Here is a 23,934-nt window from a genome sequence, read left to right on the forward strand (position 1 = left end):
CATGAAGCTCATTCCTGAATTGGATGTTTGAAATTTAAAATACATTTTTCATAAAAACAGTAACCAGTATTGTTATCTGTGTATCTGTAGTGGCTTCATTGGTTTTTCAAGGGAAAAAGAAATTTTGCAAAGCTGTCATTGTGGGAGTCTTTGGCTGAAAATAGGTTTTAGGTCTAAAGATAGACACAAAAGATAATGATATTGTATAATTTATTGAAGAATATGTCTTTTTCCTTTATGTTTTCGTATCAGTTCTCAAAAACATTAACCTCCAATCCACCAAATATAATAGTGTGTGTACTGCACTATTGTTTAAGGTCCATGACATCCCATTCCAGTGGGAAAGATGGCTTAATACCATTCCTTACTCCATACATACTTGATGTTTTGGGGAGCCTTTTCCTGGACATTCATTTAGTAAGTTTATGGTAAATGCATATTGTACAATTGGCCTTGGTCTGGACACTGGGGATACAGAGCTAAAGGATACAGCCCTAGCCTTAGGAGCTTACGGTTTCTTTAGGGGAAATGAACAGGTAAATAAACTAATGATTTCATTGAGGATAGTGATAATAGTATACACAGTGAATAAACTTGGACAACATCTTCATTCTTATAACTAAATATTTTACTAAATATTTTAAAACTAGATTTTAAATTTAAAATATTTTCTTTCAGAAAGTCCAAGTAGGAACCCAGATTTGGAAGATTCTCTGGGCAAATGTTGTACACATCAGTCTGATCATTGTCTTTTTTGTGACCACTCCCAGATTTATTTTGTGAAGAGACTGTCCCTCCAGTATTACTTGAAAATTATTTAATGCTAATGCATAAGACTGTTGGCTTAGTAGTAATAAAGAAGGCATAGGCTGTTTCCTTGCCATAGAACAATAATTAGAACTCAGTCTAGGCCAGTAGTGTGTCAGTAAGCAGTTGCCATCTGGAGTCCTGTGTAAAATCCAAGCTGGAAGGCCTTTAGTCCAGTTTTTAATTAAAGTATCTGTAACTTGGCTCATTCCTTTGGCCAGAAGCCAAAAACAGTCCTCTGGAGCCTTAGAGTGAGTCACATTATCACCTCTGATATCAGTCCTATTTCAGGCAGAGAGAATCCCTAACTGTATTTTCATTTCTCCCTTTTCTACTCGTGTGATACGGAGTATGGATAGAAGTACTTCTGCCTCTGTGAAGGGACAGATGTAACAACCTAGTGGATGTATTTCCTCTTGTTAGTCTCTTTTAGTCAGACCTCAAAGGCTATTTTGTAGCTCTTCCTGGTTGATGGGATAGCTGTTCCTTCTTTCTCCTGCTATTTGGAATATAACTGAACAGTGACATCTAACACACTGAAGTCTGTGTGTCTGCTTCTAGAATGTGAAGAGGGTGAAGATGGAGGAGTAAGTGATCACTCCTTAAATGCTCGTTCTTAAGATACAGAGTTGTGATTGGAGTAGGTGGAACACAAGTGACCACCCATTCAAGTCAGCCCTTTGAGTATTGTATTCAAATACCATTTTACACCTTAGGAATTATTTCCCATTCTCACTTAATAGTCACAACAGCTTTCTTAGATGGGTGCTATTGCTTGCCACCCTCTTAAGAAACTGAGACTTAAAAAGTTGCTTGTCCAGGTCACATGGCCATTGGCCTGAGTTGCACTTTGAACCCTAGACCTCAGACTCCAAATCCTGGACTCTTCCGTTATGTCGTCCTACTCCTTGTTATCATGGTATCAGAGTCTAAGAGATTCTCAAAAATCATCACATCCATTGGCTTATTACTGTCTCTTCAAAAAGAAAGTTCAGGCATATAATTTTTGGCTACTTTCCCAATGGATTTTCATCTGAGATTGTATGGACAAAACTCATTTCATAAATAATGTAAAAATATAAGCTCATTTATTTTTCTCATTTTTTTTATAAATTAGCCTCCTTTCTTCATGTCACATCTGATAAATCACAGAAGTTTTCTTTTGTCAGATTGCAAGATAATCTAGCTTTTAGTTATTTTAACAGACTGACTCTACCATATGGCATGCTTTGGCATTTCTCTTTTGATAGGCACACTACAATTTCAAATAATTTACTGGAATTTCTACCATTATCTTCTAGGTTAACATTAGCAGAATACCATGAACAAGAAGAAATCTTCAAACTCAGATTAGGTCATCTTAAAAAGGTAAGTATAATGAGCAAAATATGTCTGGAGAAATCAGTCTACATGTAGTATTAAAGCAAATGTCATAGTTGGACATACCTGCTAAAATCTGGAGTAGTTCTTCTCCCTATTATATCCTGTATTCCACCGTGAATGGTGGAATTCATGTCTTTGAATTTTTGAGTCAACTCCAGCCACCCAATGAGAGCACTTTTTTCAACCAGGGATATACCAATAGATAACTCTGCATATCTCATAAAGTTTCATAAGTAGTTATCCTTAGGTAAAAATTAAATATTCAATATGAGCAGGTGGTTCAGATTTGATCTGAAAGCTCTTAATATTTTAAACTTGTACCAACCACACAAAGTCACCTACATAAAAATAGGTATTGATGATGTTCACAGAGGCGTCTTAAATATGGATTGCCCATCTCCTAAATTCAACAGCCCATACATTTTTGGTAGATACTACTTATGGGGATGATGGTCAGTAAGCATTTAATAAACTGCCTTTGGTGTGTGTTTTTCCAACTAGGTTCTCAGATCTTGTTAAATCAGTGGAACTTAAGGCACCAAACATAATCCATACTTACAGAGCAGAACCAGATACAGAACCTGATTTTTGAAAAAAAAAAGGAAAAAGAAAAAAAGGAAAAAAAAGATTGTATGCCTGTATATAAAATACAGAGAACATTTCTGAAAATTTACACAGGATACTTAACAGTAGTTACATCTGGGGAATGGGCATGGAGACGAGAGGGCAGGGCAGCAAGAGGGCTTTTTTCTTACTTGTACTCCTTTGTATGGTTTCAGTTTTATTTATTATTTACTGTGATCTTGCTTTTTATGATTAAAATTCTAGTCCTTAAAAAAAAAAAAATCCTTTTTAATGTGGAAGAAACATTTTCCTTTAGTTTTTCGAAAGAAAAATGTCTGTTTTTGAAATGAGATTCCTAAAGGGTAGTTTCCTGTGTTCTGAGCTTTTTCTTTCCTTTTCACTTTAGGAGGAAGCAGAGATCCAGGCAGAGCTGGAAAGGCTAGAAAGGGTTAGAAATCTACATATCAGGGAACTAAAAAGGATACATAATGAAGATAATTCACAGTAAGCAACTTGGGGGTATGTTGGGTTGGAGATTGCTAAACAGTTTCTGACATGAATTGAATGGTCTAGAATGATGGTTCTGCTTAATATAAATTGGGTATATGATTCCATGGTGTATTTAGCTCTATTGCAGGGTGTAATACAGGTTTGTGAACACAACTATGACTTGCTTTAATTTAAATATATATAGGGGTGCCTGGGTGACTCAGTCGGTTGAGCATCCGACTTCGGCTCAGGTCATGATCTCATGGTTTGTGAGTTCGAGCCCCATGTCGGGCTCTGTGCTGACAGCTCAGAGCCTGGAGCCTGCTTCGGATTCTGTGTCTCCATCTCTCTCTCTGACCCTGCCCTACTTGCGCGCGCGCGCTCTCTCTCTCTCTCTCTCTCAAAAAATAAACATTAAGGGGTTCCTGGGTGGCTCAGTCAGTTAAGCATCCGGCTTCGGCTCAGGTCATGATCTCACCGTCTGTGAGTTCAAGCCCCATGTTGGGCTCTGTGCTGACAGCTCAGAGCCTGGAGCCTGCTTCGGATTCTGTGTCTCCCTCTCTCTCTGACCCTCCCCCATTCATGCTCTCTCTCCCTCTCTCTCTCTCTCTCTCTCTCTGTCTCAAAAAAATAAATGTTAAAAAAAACTAAAAAAAAAAAAATCAAAAAAATAAATATAGATAGATTTATATGTTAAATATGTATGCATGTATTCTAGCATTTTCACACAAATAGAGGTCACTAAACAATATAGCTTTGCAGTTGTAGGTGGTTGGGATACTCTGTGTTTTCAGATTCCTGCAGAGCCCTGCTAAATGGAAGCACGGGTGACAGTGTCATGGCATGGAAGGGTTCCTGGGTTGGGATGGCATGGTTTTAGAATGACCTTTAAGGGCCCTTTGGGTGCTGAGATTTTAAACAAGACTGTCTTAGGTTTAGGTATTAATTGTAGATGAATGCCCACCTTTGTTTATAAGTCATTTAAAGGATTGAAACCGAAAAGTAGATTGATGTGGGAAATACCTTTAGTTTGTAATCTTTTCTTTTTAAAATTTTTCTGACTCTGAAACATGATTTTTTTGGACAGAGCTATTGCTTGTGTATTTTTGTTTGGCCAGTGTGAGCCATGGATTTTTCTTTCTGGGAGGTGGCAGGCCACAGCAGTTACCGTGACCGAGCACTCTGTATGTGTCAGGCATAGAGCTGTCTTCATGAGAGCCCCACAAAATTACGTTGACTTGACCAGGGACCCACAGCTGTGCGACTAAACAAAGAGCCGAACTTGCTGTGGAACGCCAGAGCCGACCGCCACGCAGCAGTGGCACCCCTCTGCAGGCACGCCACTGTCTCAAAATTAAAATAGTTTTCCAGGATTAACAGTGGGGCAGTTTAAGATCAGGAACTAGGTAGAAATAGTTTTAAAGTTATTTTTGCCAGAATCTCTCTTGTCTTTGTCTTATTGTTAGAAAACAACACAAGGTGGAATCCTGTGTGGCAGAAACAGTTATATCATGAGACTGTCTCAAAGAGGGAAAATAAATGTACATAGAACGGACATGTGATTTACTGTATAGTCAGATCTGTTTTTAAGGCTATGTAAAATATCTTGGAGTTTCATTGTGTTAGTTTTGGAATGGTGGGAACATGTGGCTTTTGAATACTTTGGAGGAACTGAGTAGCGCACTTTGGAAATCCCTGATCTAGTGTAGTCTACAGTCCCCTCACTTCATAGCGAGGCAGACAGGGAGGAAGGTCAACACAGGTCACAGGTCCAGTTGTGACTGTGCTGAGGCTGGCATCTATACCTTACGGCTCTGTAGCCAGTGCCATCCTTGTATTTATGTAGTCTCTTTGAACTATGTAACTTATTTCATGTTTACAATTAGCTATATTGGTGGTGTTACCAAACTGGCAGCAGCAGCTATAATCATGTGCATAGCATGTTGGATATTCTGGGCATTTTGCTAGTATGGAAGACTGTGTAGTCCTTGACCTCAGGATGTTCTGTATTCCCTGTTTCCACAGATTTAAAGATCATCCAACGCTAAATGACAGATATTTGTTGTTACATCTTTTGGGTAGAGGAGGTTTCAGTGAAGTTTACAAGGTAAGTGTAAGAAACTGGATACAAAGACTAAGATTAAATTATTGGTTATTACTGACTTGGAGAACATTAAGAATAGTGATAATTGTGGATTGATATCTTTTGGTTGAAACTCAAAAACTTACTAAGGCAGGATATAGTATTTTGCCCTGTTCTCAAGTTTGGAAAATTAAAAAAAAAAAAAAAAAAACAGGAAGGAAAAACAGCACTGTTTCTCAGTAGTGAAATTATGGTGATTTATATTCTGTTTCTGTACTTCCTGCCTCACTTACATTTGTTAGAAGTAAGTATGGGGGTGGGGCGCCTGGGTGGCTCAGTCAGTTAAGCATCCGACTTCGGCTCAGGTCGTGATCTCACATTTCATGAGTTCAAGCCCCGCATCGGGCTCTGTGCTGACAGCTCAGAGCCTGGAGCCTGCTTCACATTCTGTGTCTCCCCCTCTCTCTGCCCCTCCCCTGCTTTGCTCTCCCTCTCTCTCTCTCAAAAAATGAATAAATGTTAAAAAAATTTTTTTTTTTTTTTTTTTTTTAAAGAAATAAGTATGGGGGTGCCTGGGTGGCTCAGTCACTTAAGCATCCAATTTTGGCTTAGGTCATGATCTCGCGGTTTGTGAATTCAAGCCCCACGTTGGGGTCTGCTGACAGCTCAGAGCCTGGAGCCTGCTTCAGATTCTGTGTGTTCCTCTCTCTCTCTCTCTGCCCCTCCCCTGCTCATGCTCTGTCTCTCTCAAAAATAAACATTAAAAAAAATTTTTTTTAAAGAAATACGTTTGTGTTACTTTTATTCTTATGATTTTTTTTAATAGATGCCTTAAAGTTCATTCTTATTTGAAAACCTGCTTCTTATTTTTAAAAAGTTCTCATGTTGGGTGCTTGGGTAGCTCAGTCCGTTAAGCGTCTGACCTAGGCTCAGGTCTTGATCTCGCGGTTTGTGAGTTTGAGCCCTGCGTTGGGCTTTGTGCTGACAGCTCAGAGCCTGGAGCCTGCTTCATATCCTGTGTCTGCATCTCTCCTGCTCGTGCTGTTTCTCTCTCTCTCTTTCTCTCTCTCAAAATAAATGAAACATTTAAAAAAAAAAAAAAAGTTCTCATCTTCTAAGAGCGTTAATTAGCTCTGGGATTCTGAAGCAGTGTCCTGGCTTTTTAGCCAGGCCAGTGAAGGTCAGACCACTGTGCCTTTAGTTCATTTGTACTAAATGAGAAATTCAGCAGGTTTTCAGTGTAGCTGCAGATCCACAACATGTTCACCAGTCACCGCCTCCTTGTTTCTGTAGGTGTTTCTGGCACCAGGATTTTACATGCAAAGTCGGTTTATTAAATGGTCTCTACTGCCTGGCCCTGTGAATTCCCTTTTCCTGAAGTGCAGTCTTCACTCTTGGGATTTACATTATGCCTTGTGAATTTATATATGGGAAATAGTTTGAGCAAAATAATGTTTTCATTTCAGATAAAAACAGTAAAAACTAGTTATGTACCCCCCTTTCTTTTTTAAATATTTTATTTTATATTTATTTTTAAATATTTTATTAAAAAATTTTTTTAATGTTTGTTCATTTTTGAGAGAGAGAGGGAGTGAGCGAGCATGAGTGGGGGAGGAGCAGAGAGGGGGAGACACAGAATCCGAAGCAGGCTCCAGGCTCTGAGCTGTCAGCACAGAGCCCCAACACGGGGCTCGAACGCACGAACCGTTAGATTATGACCTGAGCCGAAGTCGAACGCTTAACCAACTGAGCCACCCAGGCGCCCCATGTGTATTAATGTTTTTTAATCGAAGTTAGTTGGCATACAATGATATATTTGTTTTAGGTGTATAACATAATGATTTGACGGTTTTCTTTAGTGTTAATTTTTACTGTGATATATATAAAAATTTACCATTTTAAGTGTGCAATTTGTTTGCATTAAGTATGTTCATAATGTTGTACAACTACCATTACTGTTCACTTCCAGAACTAGAATATTATTTTTAGTGTACTACTGGGCTTGATTTTCTAGTATTTCATATTTTTTATCTCTATTCATAAGTGCGGCTGGCCCATAGTCATCTTTTGTGTGCAGGCAGCATTGTCTAGCTTTTATGTCCTGGTTATCCAGAGTAAGTTGTGAAATTTCTTTTTTCCCATGCCCTGGGATGCATTGCATAGGAATTGTTGGCTCTTAAAAGAGCAGGGGTACCTGGGTGGCTCGGTCTGTCAAGCATCCAGCTTCAGCTCAGGTCATGATCTCATGGTTCATGAGTTCGAGCCCCGCGTCAGGCTGTGTGCTGACAGCTCAGAGCCTGGATCCTGTTTCAAATTCTGTGTCTCCCTCTCTCTCTCTGCCCCTCCCCTGCTCATGCTCGTGTGAGTTCTCTCTCAAAAATAAATAAACATTAAAAAAAAAATTAAAAAATAAAAGAGCAGACTTCGAATCACATGGGTAGATGTCATTGTAGAGGAAAACATTTTGATAACCTTTTTAATTTCTTCTACAAATACTGATTTGCTATTTTCTTCCCCTTCTTAAGCCAGTTTTGATAATTTTCCTGGAAAATCTCCTATTTCACCTTGGTTTAAAAATGTCATCCATGGGGCACCTTGAGTGGCTCAGTCAGTTAAGCATCTGACTCTGGGTTTCAGCTCAGGTCATGATCTCACGGTTCGTGAGGTGGACGGAGCCTGAGTCTGGTTCTGTGCTGACAGCATGGAGCCTGCTTGGGATTCTCTCTGTCTCCCTTTCTGCCCCTCCGTTACTCTCATGCTCATGCTCTGTCTCTTTCTCTCTCAAAATAAATAAACATTAAAAAATATATATCATCCATACCTTAGTTATTTCTCTTTTTTATGAAATGTTTATTTTTATTATTTATTTTTAATTTTTTTATTTTTTGAGAGAGGAGACAGAGCACTAGTGGGGGAAGGGCAGAGAGATGGAGACAGAATCCAAAGCAGGCTCCACGCTCCAAGCTACGAGCTGTCAGCACAGAGCCCGACGTGGGGCCTGAACTCATTAGCAGTGAGATCATGACCTGAACCAAAGTCAGACTGAGCTACCCTGGTGCCCCTGAAGTGTTTATTTATTCATTTTTTTTTTAATTTAATTTTTTTTTTTTAACGTTTATTTATTTTTGAGACAGAGCATGAATGGGGGAGGGGCAGAGAGAGAGGGAGACAGAGCTGGAAGCAGGCTCCAGGCTCTGAGCCATCAGCCCAGGGCCCGACGCGGGGCTTGAACTCACGGACCGCGAGATCGTGACCCGGGCTGAAGTTGGACGCTTAACCGACTGAGCCACCCAGGCGCCCCTGAAGTGTTTATTTTTATATCTCTTGAGTGATAGGTTAGAGATGAGTCAATGTTTATTTTTTCCTCTAAGAATCAACTTTTTATTTTGTTGATCAAGTCTACTCTTTGATTTTTTCATTAACTTGTGTTTTTAATCTTTCCTTCCTTTTGCTTTCTTTGTTTTTGTTTTCATTCTTGAATCAAACACTCTATTTTTTGTTTTTGATAATTTTAAAATGTAAAAAAAACACAAAATTTATCATAATCACTTTTAAGTGTACATTTTAGTAGTGTGAGGTGTATTTATGTTGTTGTGAAACAGATCTGCAGAATTTTTTCATCTTGCAAAACTGAAACTTTACCCATTAAGCAACAAGTCTCCTCTCCCAGCCCCTGATAACTGCCATTCTACTTTCTGTTTCAATGAACTTGACTACTTTTAGATACCTGTGTAAGTGGAATCACAGTATTTGTCTTTTTGTGACTGGCTCATTTACTTAGCATGATGTTCTCCAAGCTCATCCATGTTGATGTGATAGGATTTCCTTCTTTTAAGGCTGAATAATACTCCATTGTATGCATATACTTCGTTTTCTTTATCCATTCCTCTGGCAGTGGATGTTGGGGTTGCTTCCTCTCCTGGTCTGTAGTGAATTGTGCTGCTTTGAACATGCATGTGCACATACCTCTCAGAGAAGTTGCTTGTAATTCTTTTGGGTATAAACCTACAAGTGAAACAAATACTTTTTAAAATCATCAGCATTTGTCCTTGGTGCTTCCCAGTTACTTGTTAGTTATTTCTTCATCCTGTGTTTTCCTAGTGTGTTCCTTAGTCGTGTTTACATTCCTGAAATTTAGATGCTTCTTAAATCGGTGGTGGATCACAGTGTCTTGGATTCAGAAATAGGGTACAGTAGGTGGACAAAAAGACACTTATCGTCTCATTAGTGCTCTTACAGATTAGGTGGTATTTGATCTGGCTTTTAATGGTTTTAAATGGTTTTCTCCTGTAAAGGCGTGATGTTCTATAAGCTTGTAGGTGGACTTCAGATTCTATAAGAAAAATAGAGTTCAGAAGTTTCCATTTCTGTGAAATAAGCTATTCTGTTTAAATTGTGTAGTTTTTATATTTAAAAAAATGCTGGTTTAAATTTAGTATAAATTAGAAGTTTCTTTCATGAGTAGCCATCTCTTGCAGTTAGCGCTTCCCTAGAGGTAGCTTACATTTTAAAAGATCCGTAGAACGGGAGTCATGACTTACCCTGTACCTGTTGCTTTCATCTGTCCATATATTTGTGGAAACGGGTAGATGGGTGGTAATAGTGCTGGAACTGAGGCATTAAATTTCTTACTGAACTTTAATTTGTTTATGAGTTTATTTATTTTGAGGGGGGGGGAGGGGCAGAGAGATAGAATCCCAAGCAGGCTCCACACTATCAGTGCAGAGCCCGATGGGCTCAATCCCAGGAACCATGAGACCATGACCTGAGCTGAAATCAAGAGTCAGAGGCTTAACCGACTGAGCCACCCAGGCACCCCTCATCTCAACCTTAAGAATTAAGAAAAACTATTCATCCCAAAGGAGTTGTTCAATAAATTCTTTTGTATAGGAGAAATACCCTGTTGTGTTAAAATACTACTCATGTTATCAACTTGTGATTTACACTTAGCATCCTCACAAACCCACCTGTTCCCCTTCTTCCCCACCCCCGCCCCACGATCTAGCACTACCTAGCTGATGCAGGACTTTCCAGCAGTGGCGGTCTTTGGGGAAAGTATGTCCTTTTCTTTGGACAGTGCTGGAGACGTGATCTGGTGTGACAACTTTCAGACATGTTGGGATTGAAAACTGCTTTTTATTTGCCCATTGTATATGGGTGGGGCTAAAGGCAGGGTGTTATTTTATTTGTTTGTATTTTAATAAACAGTGTAACAAATTACGAGGTTATTTTCTAAACAAACAGTGAAGAGGTGTATCTGGAGGGGTTATTTCTCAAGGAGCAGATAGTGTGTGTCCCCAGCATTTTAGAAGTGTCCTGTCCCAGTGTCAGCAGAGGGGCGAGATACAACGCAAGGGAGTGAGGCCCCAGAGCGGGTGGATATTGTCCACAGAGAGAACTGTTTGGCAATGACTGGTAAGGCACGGGCTGTCTTGCTGTTTGTGGTGTGTACTTGGTTGTTTTCTAAGCCCCTTGGTGCCAGTGAGTCTGGAGACTTCTAAATTATCTGATCACAAGTTTCAAGAAGATGGTTGCAACTCTGAAACAAGTATGTGATGTGTTGTCATCCACTGTTGTTTTTATTTTACAATGCATTTGGGATTTTGAATCATGGATGTGTTAAATAGAAGCTTTGAGTCCGTTACTTGCCTGTAATTCTTGTTAGCATTTATCCAGAACATAATTTATTCCTTTTCTTTGCAGGCATTTGATCTAACAGAACAAAGATATGTAGCTGTGAAAATTCACCAGTTAAATAAAAACTGGAGAGATGAGAAAAAGGAGAATTACCACAAGTAAGTGATCCTAGAGTATCTGATTTTTCAAAATCTGGAAGTAACAGCTGTAGTTTGGGCCCTGTGCTAACAGCTGTACATGCATTGTTGTTGTTTCATTTAATCCTTATGACTATCCTGGGAGAGTGAAGAAATTTTCCATCTTACTGATGAGCAAATTGAAACTTACAGAATTTGAGTAATAGTTAAGAAATGGCTGAGCTGGTGTTTAAATCTAGACTTCCCTTAATCCAAAACCCATGCTCTTCAACCTCCCTTTCCGTTATGTGTGTAACATTAGCTACAGTAAACAAGTAAAGCCTCGGAAACCGTCTTGCTGTCTATAGAAAGCAGATGATGGAGTCCTTCAGTGGCCTGGGCATCCTGAGGGGCTCTGGGCTGGGCTTTTTCCTGCCTGTTCAGTCATTTCTTCATGGAGGAAACAGGAAGGGGGGGGGGTACCTGGGGTGCCTCTTGACTGCAGTGGTGCTTGTTGGACATTCAGTTCCTCAGTGCTGAGTCCCCCTCCCCCTCACAGTTTCCCCTCCGAATTCTGTGTTCAGGGTCCTGAATGCCACTGGCTGGCGCTCCTCTTCTGTGTTGGGAGAAGGGCTGGGAGGGTGACTTCTTTAGCTTGAATAATGATTACATGTACAGGTGTGAATTTCTTTGATCCACTAATGGCGGGTTTTGCTTGTTTTCCCCACCCTGCCCCAAGCTTCAGAACGTCGGAATTCATGGCTCATTTGGTTTGGAGGCCACTCATACCTGATTTGCTGTTAGGATCCCCACTGGGCTTAGTATTGTTTCCTTGTTGTAGGTAAAAGCACTGAATTAGACATGTCCTGACCCAGGAAGGAGAAGATAACCACTTTTAATGTAAACTCACCTCCTTTCTATGAGAGCAGTTGTGTTTTTTTTCTTACAGGTTGTACTTTGAAGGGAAAAAAAGCAGTAGACTTTGAAGTAGCCTTTTTTTTTTTTTTTTTAAGTTTATTTTATTTTGGGGGGGGGAGGCGCAAGTGGCGAAGGGGCAGAGAAAGAGGGAGAATCCCAAGCAGGCTCCGCGCCATCAGCACAGAGCCAGATGCAGGACTTGCACCCACAAACCACGAGATCATGACCTGAGCCAAAATCAAGTCAGACGCTTAACCGACTGAGCCACCCAGGCACCCCTGAAATAGCCTTTTAATTGGCTTCTAAATCTCAAGGGAAAAGTAAAACATTTCTATATCATCAATTGTTCTTGGGGCATAGACCAAGGCAACTCTTGCTGTACACATGTTCCTTATCAGGGGTCCAGGAACCTCCCCTCCCCTCCGCCGCTCCCCTCCCCCCCCATTCTGTGCTGGATGGCACTCAGCACTGGAGAAGTGAAGGTTCCTGTGGCGTTAAGAGAAATTGGGCTTAGCGGAGGTAGCAAAAGGGATGAGGTGTGCTTTATGCATGGCACCTTGTGTGTGTATCTTACGTGACAGGCAGCTGCAGTCCAGATGCTTCTGAGGAACAGTTACATTATTACAAGCACATTCCAGTCACTTGGCGTTCAGGGACGAATGGCATATGCCACAGTGAATGCCAGGAGCACTTCAGAGAAGGAAGCCACATGTTGCTCTGACCAGTTAGAAACGCGAAACGTCCCCCTTACATTGAGACTCTCAGAGTGCGTAGGGAGTTGGAATGGTACTTGCTTCTCTTTAAAAATGCTCTCCGGCTATCCTTGGAGCCTGTTCTGTATCTTATGTGTGACCTGACCACTCTAAACCACTTGACTTTATGAGGGGCCAGCCTTGATTAACCTTGAGAAGGTGGTTCCTGTGCTGGGATTTGCACATACTTTGCCTAGTTTCAGCGTCCAGCTCTTAGGCTGGCCCTAAAGAGAACTCTGCTGAGGAATACTGTGATGACTGCTGGTGGGGTGCTGCCCACCTTAGCCTTTTGAAACAGTGAGGGGTCGAAGCCTGGACCTTGTACCTCTGTGACACATCTGGCAAGCTGCTTTGAGTGCTGGTGGGTAGAGACTGGGTATGTTCCTCATGTTTCTCTACCAGGCAGAGTCCTAGAGCAAGTGAAGGGGGGCGTCTCAGCTTTCTGAGCTCTTTACTGGTCCCGCTCCAGGCTCATGGTGGTACCTTTCTACTCTTCATTTCCTCATCAGAGGTGGGAATCATGGCACCCAAGTACCTGCTATGGAGCCGTCTCTGCAGGGGCCATTTCCTAGCTGACAGACAGACACACATGGGGAGGGAGCGTGCCAAGTTCTTAAGACCTTTGCCCAAACCTAGGGAGAAATTCTTACACACTTCCACCTTTCTTTGAAAGATTTTGCTTATTATGAAATCATACTGATGAATACAGGCTATACAGATGATAGTGAATTAGCAAAATGTCATTAACTCCTTGGAACTTACAGAGGTGTATATCAAACATATAACAGATTTTAGACAGTGCTTTAAAAATTTAGTATTAAACTAAAAAGTGGTACACTTTAGTGTTATGGTAACATTATAAAATATGAAAATGCTGCTATCCTGCATAGTAACATCTCTGATTGCTTTTACTTTCATGGGAGTGACTTCCCAGTCCCATCTGGAATAAAGACATTTATTTGAGTCTTTATTAAGAAAAAAGGAAGAACTCAAAAGGTTGTTGTTTTAATTTTGAGTTCTGCTCTGCACCTCCTTTCTTCTCCTTCCTCCACAAACGAAAAGCAAACTGATTATTTTACTTTTGCATTATTAAAGCATTAGTAGGTATTATAAGATACCTTTTTTTTTAACAAGATTTCTTTGACTCCCCCAAATAACATATTAAAAACTCCACAGTAGGAAACCTTTCATATAAAGCTGTCCACAGAAATAATTTTATCTGAGTTAGTATACACTTACATATGATGGTCTTCTAATTTCTTAGGATAAAGTCATTTTGTAAGCCTATTGAATGTATACCCACTTATAAAAGAGTAAAAGACTAACACATGAGCGGATAAGATTCTTCCCGTTTCTAATTAAGCTTTCTGTAGTGCATTAATCCCTTGGATGCTAAATTAAAAGTTGAACATTCGAGGGATGTGGAAAGAGCCACGGCCTTGCCTGATGAAGCTCGAGAAGCGGGCTTAGAGCTTCACATGATGCTGAGGGAGTGTGCTCAGTGACACAGCAAATGCCGTTAGTTGGGGAGGACTTTGACCCTTCCTTTGGTTCTTAAGTTTTGCCTCCTTTAGTTGCCTCTGTTTCTTGTACTTTGAGGGAGAAATTGGTCTCTGCCCTGAAATGCACAACAAAACCAAAAAGTTACAACAGAAGGGCAGAGAATTGTAGATTTTTAGTATGTTAGAGGAAGAAATGACTTGAGGGTTATCTGGTTAGTCCCTAGCTTTCTAAACTTGGTTTTTGTTAACAGCATCGTCTGAATTTTACTGAACGAACTATTAGGTGGGATCTTGAGATACGAAAAGGACACATGTGATGCTGCTTAGGTGGAATGAGGAGCTGGGCCAGAGCTACATTTGCTCAGGGTCCGCACCGGGGCTCCGGAGGCCTGCATCTCCAGGGAGCGTCCTCGGAAACCTCCAATCCTGCGCAGCGTCGGGGAAGCCCAGCGAAGTGGCGTTACACAGCTGGGACTCTTGCAGCCAGGTTTCCGGGTCCCAGTGTAGTGGTGTCCTGACACTTCTCTGCCTCAGTGCTTGGCATGTCTTTTCTGTTCGGAAAGACATAAAGATGAGGAAATGAAGTATCACAAGAAGCAAAAACTGCTAAAAGTGGCAGCTTGAAAAACAAGCTCAGTCAGGCTCAGTTTCCATTCGGGAAAAATAGATTTTAATTACTTTTAGATTCTTGTTCCTCTCTCCTCCTTGCCCTGATCATTTCCTCATCTTTTCTTTAGTTGAGTACTTTCTGTGTATTTTTGACATACTGGGACACACCAGTTTCAGAAAACATCACCTGATTATATTTTACCATACTCTGGAAAGTTTCTCTTTTCTGATCTTGCCTTATAAGAAAATGCCCCAAGCTAAATGGTGCCGGATTACTTAAAATATAAGAATTTTCCGTTCTTCTCTTTGTAAATAAGAACTACCTTAAAAATTATTAGTAATTATATTGAATAAACACGTTCTAGTCTTTTAAAACTCAATGAATATGTCGGATTATGTAGTATATTTTTGTTCCTAATCTCATTAAGTGATTTGAAATTGGAAAAGTATTTAATAAAAAGATGTTAATTTGCATATATGTAGATTCTCATTCCAAGAAAACTAGGGCTTCATAATTTTCTATCAGATTCACATTTTCTTAGAAGAAAGTCAAGCTGATAGCCCTTTAAGTTCTTTTTGTAAGGAGAGTTTAAAAACAAATACAGAATACTACTAATTGCCTTGTACAGTCAGTAATCCTTTTACCCAAGGAGTTTACATGCTAAAATTGATTTCCTTGATGTATCCCCAGGATATAAACACTTAGAGATATTAAGTTTTTGAGGAGAGAGAAAAACTGTCTTTATAATTTTTAAAGCTTCGATATTTGGGTATAAATATAAAACAGGTGAGATTGTGATAGAATGAACTTGAAACGGTCGGCATCCATTCATTCAGCGATATTTGAGCACCTACTATTTTCTCAACAGATTGGTGGATACTAATAGTGAAAACAGGATGAGGAAAGATACAGAGCCAGCCACATCTGAATGGAATGAATAGGCAGAAGCAAGGAAAAATGAGAGAATGTGTAGAAGTATCCTTTTAGAGGTCTAAAAGACAGTCCAAAATACAAAATGTTAATTTTCCACTTTGTTTGCAGGCACGCATGTAGGGAATACCGGATTCACAAAGAACTGGATCATCCCAGAATAGTTAAGCTGTATGATTACTTTTCACTGGACACTGACTCGTAAGTGCCGTGACATTTTAGCTTAGCAGTTATGCTGTTTTCTTCCAGTGTGTTGACTACTCATGAAATGGAGCTTAAATCTGGGTCAAGGAAATACTCTCTGAGGGAGTCAAGTGTATGTATTTATGGGCACATGATCGTGTGTGAATTCATGTTTGGGTCAGCAATACATCTCTTAGCCACAGGACTTGTATAGTTGTGTGCTGGTTAATGTTTAACAACCAGCTTGGTGGGGGTCGGAATAGGGCTAATATGTAGTATTTGACAATTTCTGTGATAATAAATTTCTCAACAGGTCCAATTTCAAGCTACTAACTTAAAAAAAGAAAAAGCTTTATTGAGATATAATTTAAATGCCATATAGTTCACCCACTTAAAGTAAACGGTTCAAGGCCTTTAGTATATTCACAGATCTGCAATCATTGCCATAGTCATTTTTTTTTGCCATAGTCATTTTTAGAACGTTTTCACTACCTCAAAAAGAAACCCCATACCTTTTGCTGTCACCCTGTTATTCTTCCACCCCACCGCCACCCCACTCCCAGCCCTAAGCAGCCACTGGTCTGTTTTGTTTTGTTTTTTTTTTTTTGTCTCTATAGCTTTCCTATTTTGGACTTGTATAGGAATCACTCATGTAGTATCTGGAGTCTTCTGACTGGCTGCCTTTATTTGAGATGATGTTTTTTCAAGGTTTTTTATTGTAGCATATATTAGTACTTCATTCCTTTTTACGACCAAATATATTCCATTGTATGAAGAAACCACCTTTTGTTTGTCCTTGCATCCTACCAGTGGCTTAATAACCAGCTCATAAAATTCCTGAAAATTAACTGCCAGCTCTTGGTAACTGTCACAAGTTGGTGCCAGCTGCCTCTGACGTGCCCCAGTGGGTGTGGACTATACAAGAGAGCCTCTGCCCCACCCCAGAGATTCTGATGAACCGTGATGGGCCTTTTAAACAAGTACCAGCAATGTGATTTTATCATAGAATGGGAACGAATGTGGCACAAATGAAGGCATAACCCAGTGCTGCCTGTGAAAACATAGCCTCACAGGCATGTGGGATGTTAGAGTTGGAAGGGATCTCAGTTCAGCTTTATTTTTTTTTTTCAACGTTTATTTATTTTTGGGACAGAGAGAGACAGAGCATGAACGGGGGAGGGACAGAGAGAGAGGGAGACACAGAATCGGAAACAGGCTCCAGGCTCTGAGCCATCAGCCCAGAGCCTGACGCGGGGCTCGAACTCACGGACCGCGAGATCGTGACCTGGCTGAAGTCGGACGCTTAACCGACTGCGCCACCCAGGCGCCCCTCAGCTTTATTTTATAGATGGAAATTTGAGGCCCAGAGAAGTGAAATGACTTGCCCAAGATCTTTAATACTCTTAGGCATTGTTGTATTTTATTACTGGGTAAGGTAAGCTCTGTCACCTCTGGGTTTACCCAGGAGTTTAGGAATATTTCAGCATTTGGAAATGTTTTCTCTGTAGGAGTCTGAACTTCAGAGTCTGGTCGGCAGGTCTTCCCTCTTAGCCTTCCGGGTGATTCTAGGCGTTCAGGCCTATTCTAAACAGCAGGTGTCTCAGAGACTGCTATGCCAAGAACCACCCCACATTTAGAAATGTTTCCCAAAGGGAGAGACCTTCATTCCCTTTGGAAATGTGTACCATCCCTTTTTCCATCTGCTCAGGGATGACCCCTTTCCAGAAGGGTGGCCCTCGGACCAGGCATAGTCAGTGTGTGTTTAGCGTGGATGGGGTTTAGAAGAATATCTGGTTAAGAGAACAGGTTTCGAAGGGTGATTAAATTCCTTGAATACTAGGTAGACTGCCCCCCACCCAATAACAAAAACATTTCAGAAATAAGGAGAATGACTTAGATTATCTATGGTTTCAAATTGTATATATACTTTTAACTAATCTAAGAAATTGACTTGGTTGTGTGCTATTCTTGAGTGGTTTATTTTGTTCTTCCTATTGTGTATGTGGTGACTTTTCACCATCATGTTAGAAAATCTTCTGAGAGTTATTTGGGTGTTAAAGTGACATTTTATTTTAAGCTTGCACTTGGATCAAAGAATACCTCCACTAAACATGAGAATCTATATCTTAGATCAGAGAATCTATAAATTTTTGATATTCATTCTCAAATAGGGTGCTAGCATGCCCTAATAGGCTTCATAGAAAACACGAGCTGCTCAGTTTGGGGATCCTGCAGGACGGTGTATGTCCACCTTTCATCGCAGTGCTTTTTGAAGGCCTCACATTTCCCAGAGGCCTTCTAGTCCTCTCTAGTCCTGAGCCTGTTAGCGCTCAGGTCTGCTCCTCACCCTTACCCTGTTCTGCATCTTAGGGAAGATGACCCTTGTAGGCTGTTCTGCCAGGCTCCGGTGTCAGTTGTTGTTCAGCTGGGCTCAGCCACTGGGGAGACCGAGATGGTGCTGGGTAGGGACACTCCTCCCCCTCCCCGCTGTGATTCCAGTCTCTCTTGGTGACCCTGGGTTCAGGTTGCACCATCTCCGCCCTTTGGCCCTACGGTGCTAATGGCTTCCTGTTCTGGATGATCTCTGGGGTGCCTCACTGGCCAGTTTATCCTCTCAGCTCTTCCATCATCCATGTGATCAATTCCCTGAGCTAAAACTTCTCTGTTTTAAATACTCAGGTGGTTTTTATTTCCTGGCTAGATCCTGAGTGATGCAACCATATCGTCACAGCTTAGGATAGTTTAAAAGGTCTTCATCTCTCAGGAATACTCAAACAATTCAGGAAGCCTTACTTCAGTTTATAATTCCCTTAGAAGATAGACACATGACCCTTCATGCCACAAATGGTATGTTTTACAAATGGTAGTTTTACATTTGGGTCTATATGATGAATTGATATAAGTGAAGGAAAAAACTCACACTATGCAATAGCATATTTGTTAGAACAACAGATACTGTACTTTTAAAAGTTCTCTTGTGTTTAGCAAAAAGCAATTATATACAGTATTGTGCCAAACTACCAGGAGACATGACATGAAACCAGTTCTTGGGACGTGGGCAAACCCTAGATTTTTTCTCACTGTCAGCGCTTAGGATCATTTGAAATGTTTGCATTGAGACTTGTATACTTGAGTACCGTATGCTTGTTTAGAACTGGAGCACGGTGTGGAAATGTGTAGGAGACCCCTCTGGAGAGATATCTAGCTTAAGTACATTACAGTTCTTGTCAGTGTTCTTATAGACTAGATTTAAGAAGAGGTATGCGTGGGCGAATTGTAACACAACAGATTCCAGTGTGGAGGGTGTGAAGGCTCTTCACCAGGAGAGAAAGCAGTTTCCTTCCTGGCAAACACTCAGGTAGCTACTACTGAATAAAGAATAGAAGAGTACTTTAAGGACTAAAGAACAGAGCAAGAAGCTAATTAAAGTTTTCGCTGGGGCTGGTTTAGTTAGTCTTGATTTGCTTGCTGTTTCCCACAGTCAAATGTTGGTTTATTTGTCTTCAGGTTTTGTACAGTATTAGAGTACTGTGAGGGAAATGATCTGGACTTCTACCTGAAACAGCACAAATTAATGTCGGAGAAAGAGGCCCGGTCCATTATCATGCAGATTGTGAATGCTTTAAAGTACTTAAATGAAATAAAACCTCCCATCATACACTATGACCTCAAACCAGGTATGTCCTAACTTTTAGGTGACAGTATTGATGGCTTTTCTCTGGTCTTAAAAGTGACGTCTAATCTGATAAAGTTAGAGAATGTGGCAGGAGCCTAGAAGGCCTAGTAATGTCTGGCTTTGCCTGGGTAGGTGTGGGAATGAAAGAGGCGCAGCCACACAATGCTGGGTTTGAGAGGATGAGTTGGATGAAGTGCTCGGGAGAAACGATGCCCTTGTCTGTAGAGCCAGGGCGGGTCACTGTGTCAGCCCGATTTAGCAAGGACTGCTCTGGGTGAGCTCCATTTCACACTACACAGTAGGCCTCTAGTCCAAGTCTTTTCGACGAAAGTGCCTCTAAATTAGTGACTCATTTTGCAGGTATGCCTCCCATTTCGAACAGATTTACATCTTTTTGTATGGTTACTATCTAATTTCAGTAGTCCTCAGCAAACAGTAGAGGGCAGTTAGACTTTTTACCTCTGTTTTTTTTGTTTTTGTTTTAAAATGTTTCTTTATTTTCACGATAGAGAGGCAGTGCGAGCGGGGAAGGGCGGAGAGGGAGGGAGACACGGAATCTGAAGCAGGCTCCAGGCTCCGAGCTGTGAGCACAGAGCCCGGTGTGGGGCTCGAACCCACAAACCATGAGATTATGACCTGAGCTGAAGTCGGACGCTTAACCGACTGAGCCACCCAGGTGCCCCACCTCTGTTTTTTTTGTCGTCATCCTCAGTTGTTTTTTAGAAGTCTGCATATGTTCTCTGTAGACAGCTGGAACCAGCTTTGGCTTGGGTGTTGGGAAGATGGTTCCCATTTACCTCCTGGTGGGCGCAGTTGTTAACTCTGCTTTCCTCTACTGGTAGCTACGTATTAAATCTCACTATTCACTATTCTTTAATGTTCTAATACAATTCAAATGACAAAAAAAGTCATTATAATGAAGTGGTTTTTAAAACGACAGCTATTTGTGTTATTGGGTTTTCCGGCACTGAATCCAATACATTTTCCCATCATAGGAACTGTAGGTGGCACTGTGGTACTAGTTTTGATTCCCTTGTGTGGTTTTTTTTTTTGTTTTTTTTTGGGGGGGGGGGGGGGGTTGGGTTTGGTTTTTTTTTTTTTTTTTTTTTTTTCCCGGTCCTGAAACTACTGTTCTAAACAGGGTGGTTTAGAGATTGTTACTGAAAGCTCAGATGAAACTTTCCCACCATTTTTGACCAGCCGTCCAAGTGATATTTTACTTTGGCGAGTTGCTATTTTTTTTCCACTGCTCATAGTGGTGGTTTTGGCACATCTAGCAGGTGATTCTTGGAAAATGGAAGTTTGCAGCCAGACACTGAGGACTCTCCTCTAGCATCCAGAGTCCAGATCATTTTATTCCACGAATTTAGATGTTTGCTATTACGTGCAAGAGTTTGAGTTCACTTGTCCCCTTCTTGTCTGTTTTACCTTGAACTTTTCTCTTAATCAGTAAGTCTCTTTTTATTCATGAAGATTTTCATCTTTTTAGGTAATATTCTTTTAGTAAATGGTACAGCATGTGGAGAGATAAAAATCACAGATTTTGGTCTTTCCAAGATCATGGATGATGATAGCTACAATTCAGTGGATGGCATGGAGCTGACGTCACAAGGTGCTGGTACTTATTGGTAGGTATCTGGGAGATCTGCCAGGTTGGCTGGTGGAGATATGGCTGTGCTATACTGAAATGTTGGTAATTGATCATTAATATCTACATCCTGTCTTAGGCAAAATGCAGTAAACCAAAGTAGATTTTCCTCCCCAAATATTACTGCCTTTTCGGCCGTTTGACTCTCTGTATTTATATTAACTTGTCTTAATTTTTCTTTCCTTTCTGGAAAACTATTGAGAGAGATTATATATGGCCAGGTGTTGGAGTTGTGTGTTTCTTTAGAGCTGGCCCTATGGAGTAGGGAGAGAACGAGATTGCTCCTGTGTATTTAAAGAATGGCCCTAAATTTTTTTCAGTACAAATGTAGGTCTCTTGTTATGGGTTAATGGGATGAGGGATTCATTTCTAGAGTTGCCTACGGATGATGCCCTGTCAAGAACTAAGAAGTTGTAAAGATTAGTATGTAAAGTAACCCCAGCATCCCTTGAAATCTAAACAGGAAAAAAGTGAGCACAGTTTGCAAAGAAATTTATCCGTACCCATCAGCCATGTTCTAAAATGTTTTGAGCCACATTTCTTCCCATCTGTTGTCACTTGTCTCCCCACCACCACCCTACCCCAGCTAGCTCTACCTGCTTATTCCATGACCTCTTATTTCTGCCTGCTTTTGACAGCAGGAGCCATAAAAGATACCTACAGCCCAAACAACTCACTTTGTGATTGTAAAGGTGTGTTAACAGAGCTTTCTTTTTCCTTCTGAGGTGGTAACAGAAAGCTGCCAATTGGACATTTGATTCCAAACTGAGGTTGGGGGCGGGGTAGAAGTCCCACATATATTAAACCCCAGGGTCAGTTGGTCAGATCACTTAACTTTGAGACTGGAGGGCCCTAGGCTTTAGCAGAATACTGACTGCCTGGGAATGAGGGCGTTGATTGGAAGCAGACAGAGAAGGGAGAGTATTGTTTACAGCCCACAGGATGAGCTTTATTCTCATCAGTCTGATCATATGTAAATTATGTATATTAGAGAATCCATCAAATCCTTAGAAAAGTATCATGTGCACAAAATTCCTACTCTTCATTGCTCCTTATTTTTTGTGGAGATGGTACCTATAGTGAAAATCAGTCCCTAAATTAAACCTTTGAGATCCTGGGTTTAAAATAGAAGCTACATTTACAGTGTTTATTTACTATGGTGGTTATTGTGGGTTAGTGTTCCTGTCACTAAATGGCACAAAAATATCTGTTGTTGGAAATTCTGGAAACAGGTCTATACCTCTGCTATATAAATTCACTGAAACTTAGATTTTAGCTTTTTTGTTTGGTAACTTGTTCTTATAAAAAGTTAAGCCTTTTCGTGTTAAATTCATTTTCTCATTGCTACCTATTGCTGTATTTGCTGAGCTATAAAAATTCAGTGCTTGGAATTTAAATAATAATTATGTGATGTTTGGGATTTGCTTCAGAGTAATCTGTTGGTGGGGGGAGGGGTGTATATGAACAGAGATTGGCCCCATGTTGATAATTATTGAAGCTCAATGATGGTTACTTGGGGGTTCATTTTACTGTTCTTTCTACTTTAGATTATATTTGGAGATTATTTTCATAACAAAAAGAGAGGTAAAAAGGGGGCTACTGAGAAAACTTAATTCTGTGGGTTCCTCTGAAGGTTTAAAAAATCTCCATATTGCTAGTGCTAATAAGCATTGTCATAATCACACTCCTCATATGTCATCCTCTTAGGTCCTAGAGGATCGATACAAACAGGGTGGGAAGACATAACAAATTCTAGGCAACGGTTTGCAGTATTTTGGTAGTTGCAGTGTTTGGTAGAATTCTTCTACATTGAATACTAGTTTTTTAAAAAAATATTTTATTCTTAAGGAATCTCTATACCCAGCATGGGGGCTCGAACTCATAATTGTGAGATCAGCGCATGCTCCACTGACTGAGCCAGCCAGGTGCCCTCAATACTACTTATAAATAAATGACCTATAGATTAGGCCCTGAGAATCCTGTTTCTGTAGGATGATTTTATTATGACAGAATATGCAATTATGTTTTTAAACATAATTTCGTGCAATATCCTAGAACCGTCCTCTACTCTCTCCCGAAGTCCTTGATAGGGAATTAGAGTACTTATTATTGTCAGTATTATTTGAGTGAAGAACTAGTTTATTTCTTCATTTATACATGGGGAAACTGAGACCTAGAAAGTGACTTTTCCAGACTGATACTGTCAAGTGGCAGTCAACGTCTTTTTTTTTTTTTTTTTTTTAAATCAATGTCTTTTGTACTGTGAATATTTGGCTAAATTATTACTCATCATTTGGACAAATTCAACAACTTCTGTCCTTCTCTACCACCTCCACAAGAGTTATAAATACATTAAAATGATCATTTTGGAACCAAGGTTCTATTTGTTGTTTATGCAAGATCATATTTAAATTATGTATGTTAAAGAATCAAGAACCGTGAAAAGTCAGGTTCAGGGAGGTTTTAGTGACATTTGGAAGAGCTGTTCTTTTTATTCTTTTTCCTATATTCTTGTTACTTTGCTTTTTTCCCCACTTCATGAGTTCAGTGTGTGTTTTGGCTAACAGTTTTCATTGTGAAGTAATAATGTAGGTCAGTGGTCTTAATCATCCCCAAATGTCTGTTAAAAATAAATA

The 23,934-nt window shown here is 40.3% G+C and overlaps 1 protein-coding gene across 3 annotated transcripts in view; it reads left to right on the forward strand.

The window, feature by feature from the left end:
• The window catches only part of TLK2 (tousled like kinase 2), a 114,039-nt gene that overhangs the window by 81,124 nt on the left and 8,981 nt on the right, over positions 1-23,934 (forward strand). For all 3 annotated transcript variants that reach the window (XM_042916914.1, XM_042916915.1, XM_042916916.1), the window contains 7 exons: positions 2,109-2,175; positions 3,161-3,258; positions 5,269-5,350; positions 11,030-11,121; positions 15,903-15,992; positions 19,482-19,651; positions 21,140-21,278. In XM_042916914.1, coding sequence (XP_042772848.1) covers positions 2,109-2,175; positions 3,161-3,258; positions 5,269-5,350; positions 11,030-11,121; positions 15,903-15,992; positions 19,482-19,651; positions 21,140-21,278 — 738 coding nt within the window. The remainder of the gene's footprint in view (positions 1-2,108; positions 2,176-3,160; positions 3,259-5,268; positions 5,351-11,029; positions 11,122-15,902; positions 15,993-19,481; positions 19,652-21,139; positions 21,279-23,934) is intronic.

Source organism: Panthera leo, chromosome E1 (genome assembly GCF_018350215.1).
Source record: "Panthera leo isolate Ple1 chromosome E1, P.leo_Ple1_pat1.1, whole genome shotgun sequence".
Lineage (NCBI taxonomy): Eukaryota > Metazoa > Chordata > Mammalia > Carnivora > Felidae > Panthera > Panthera leo.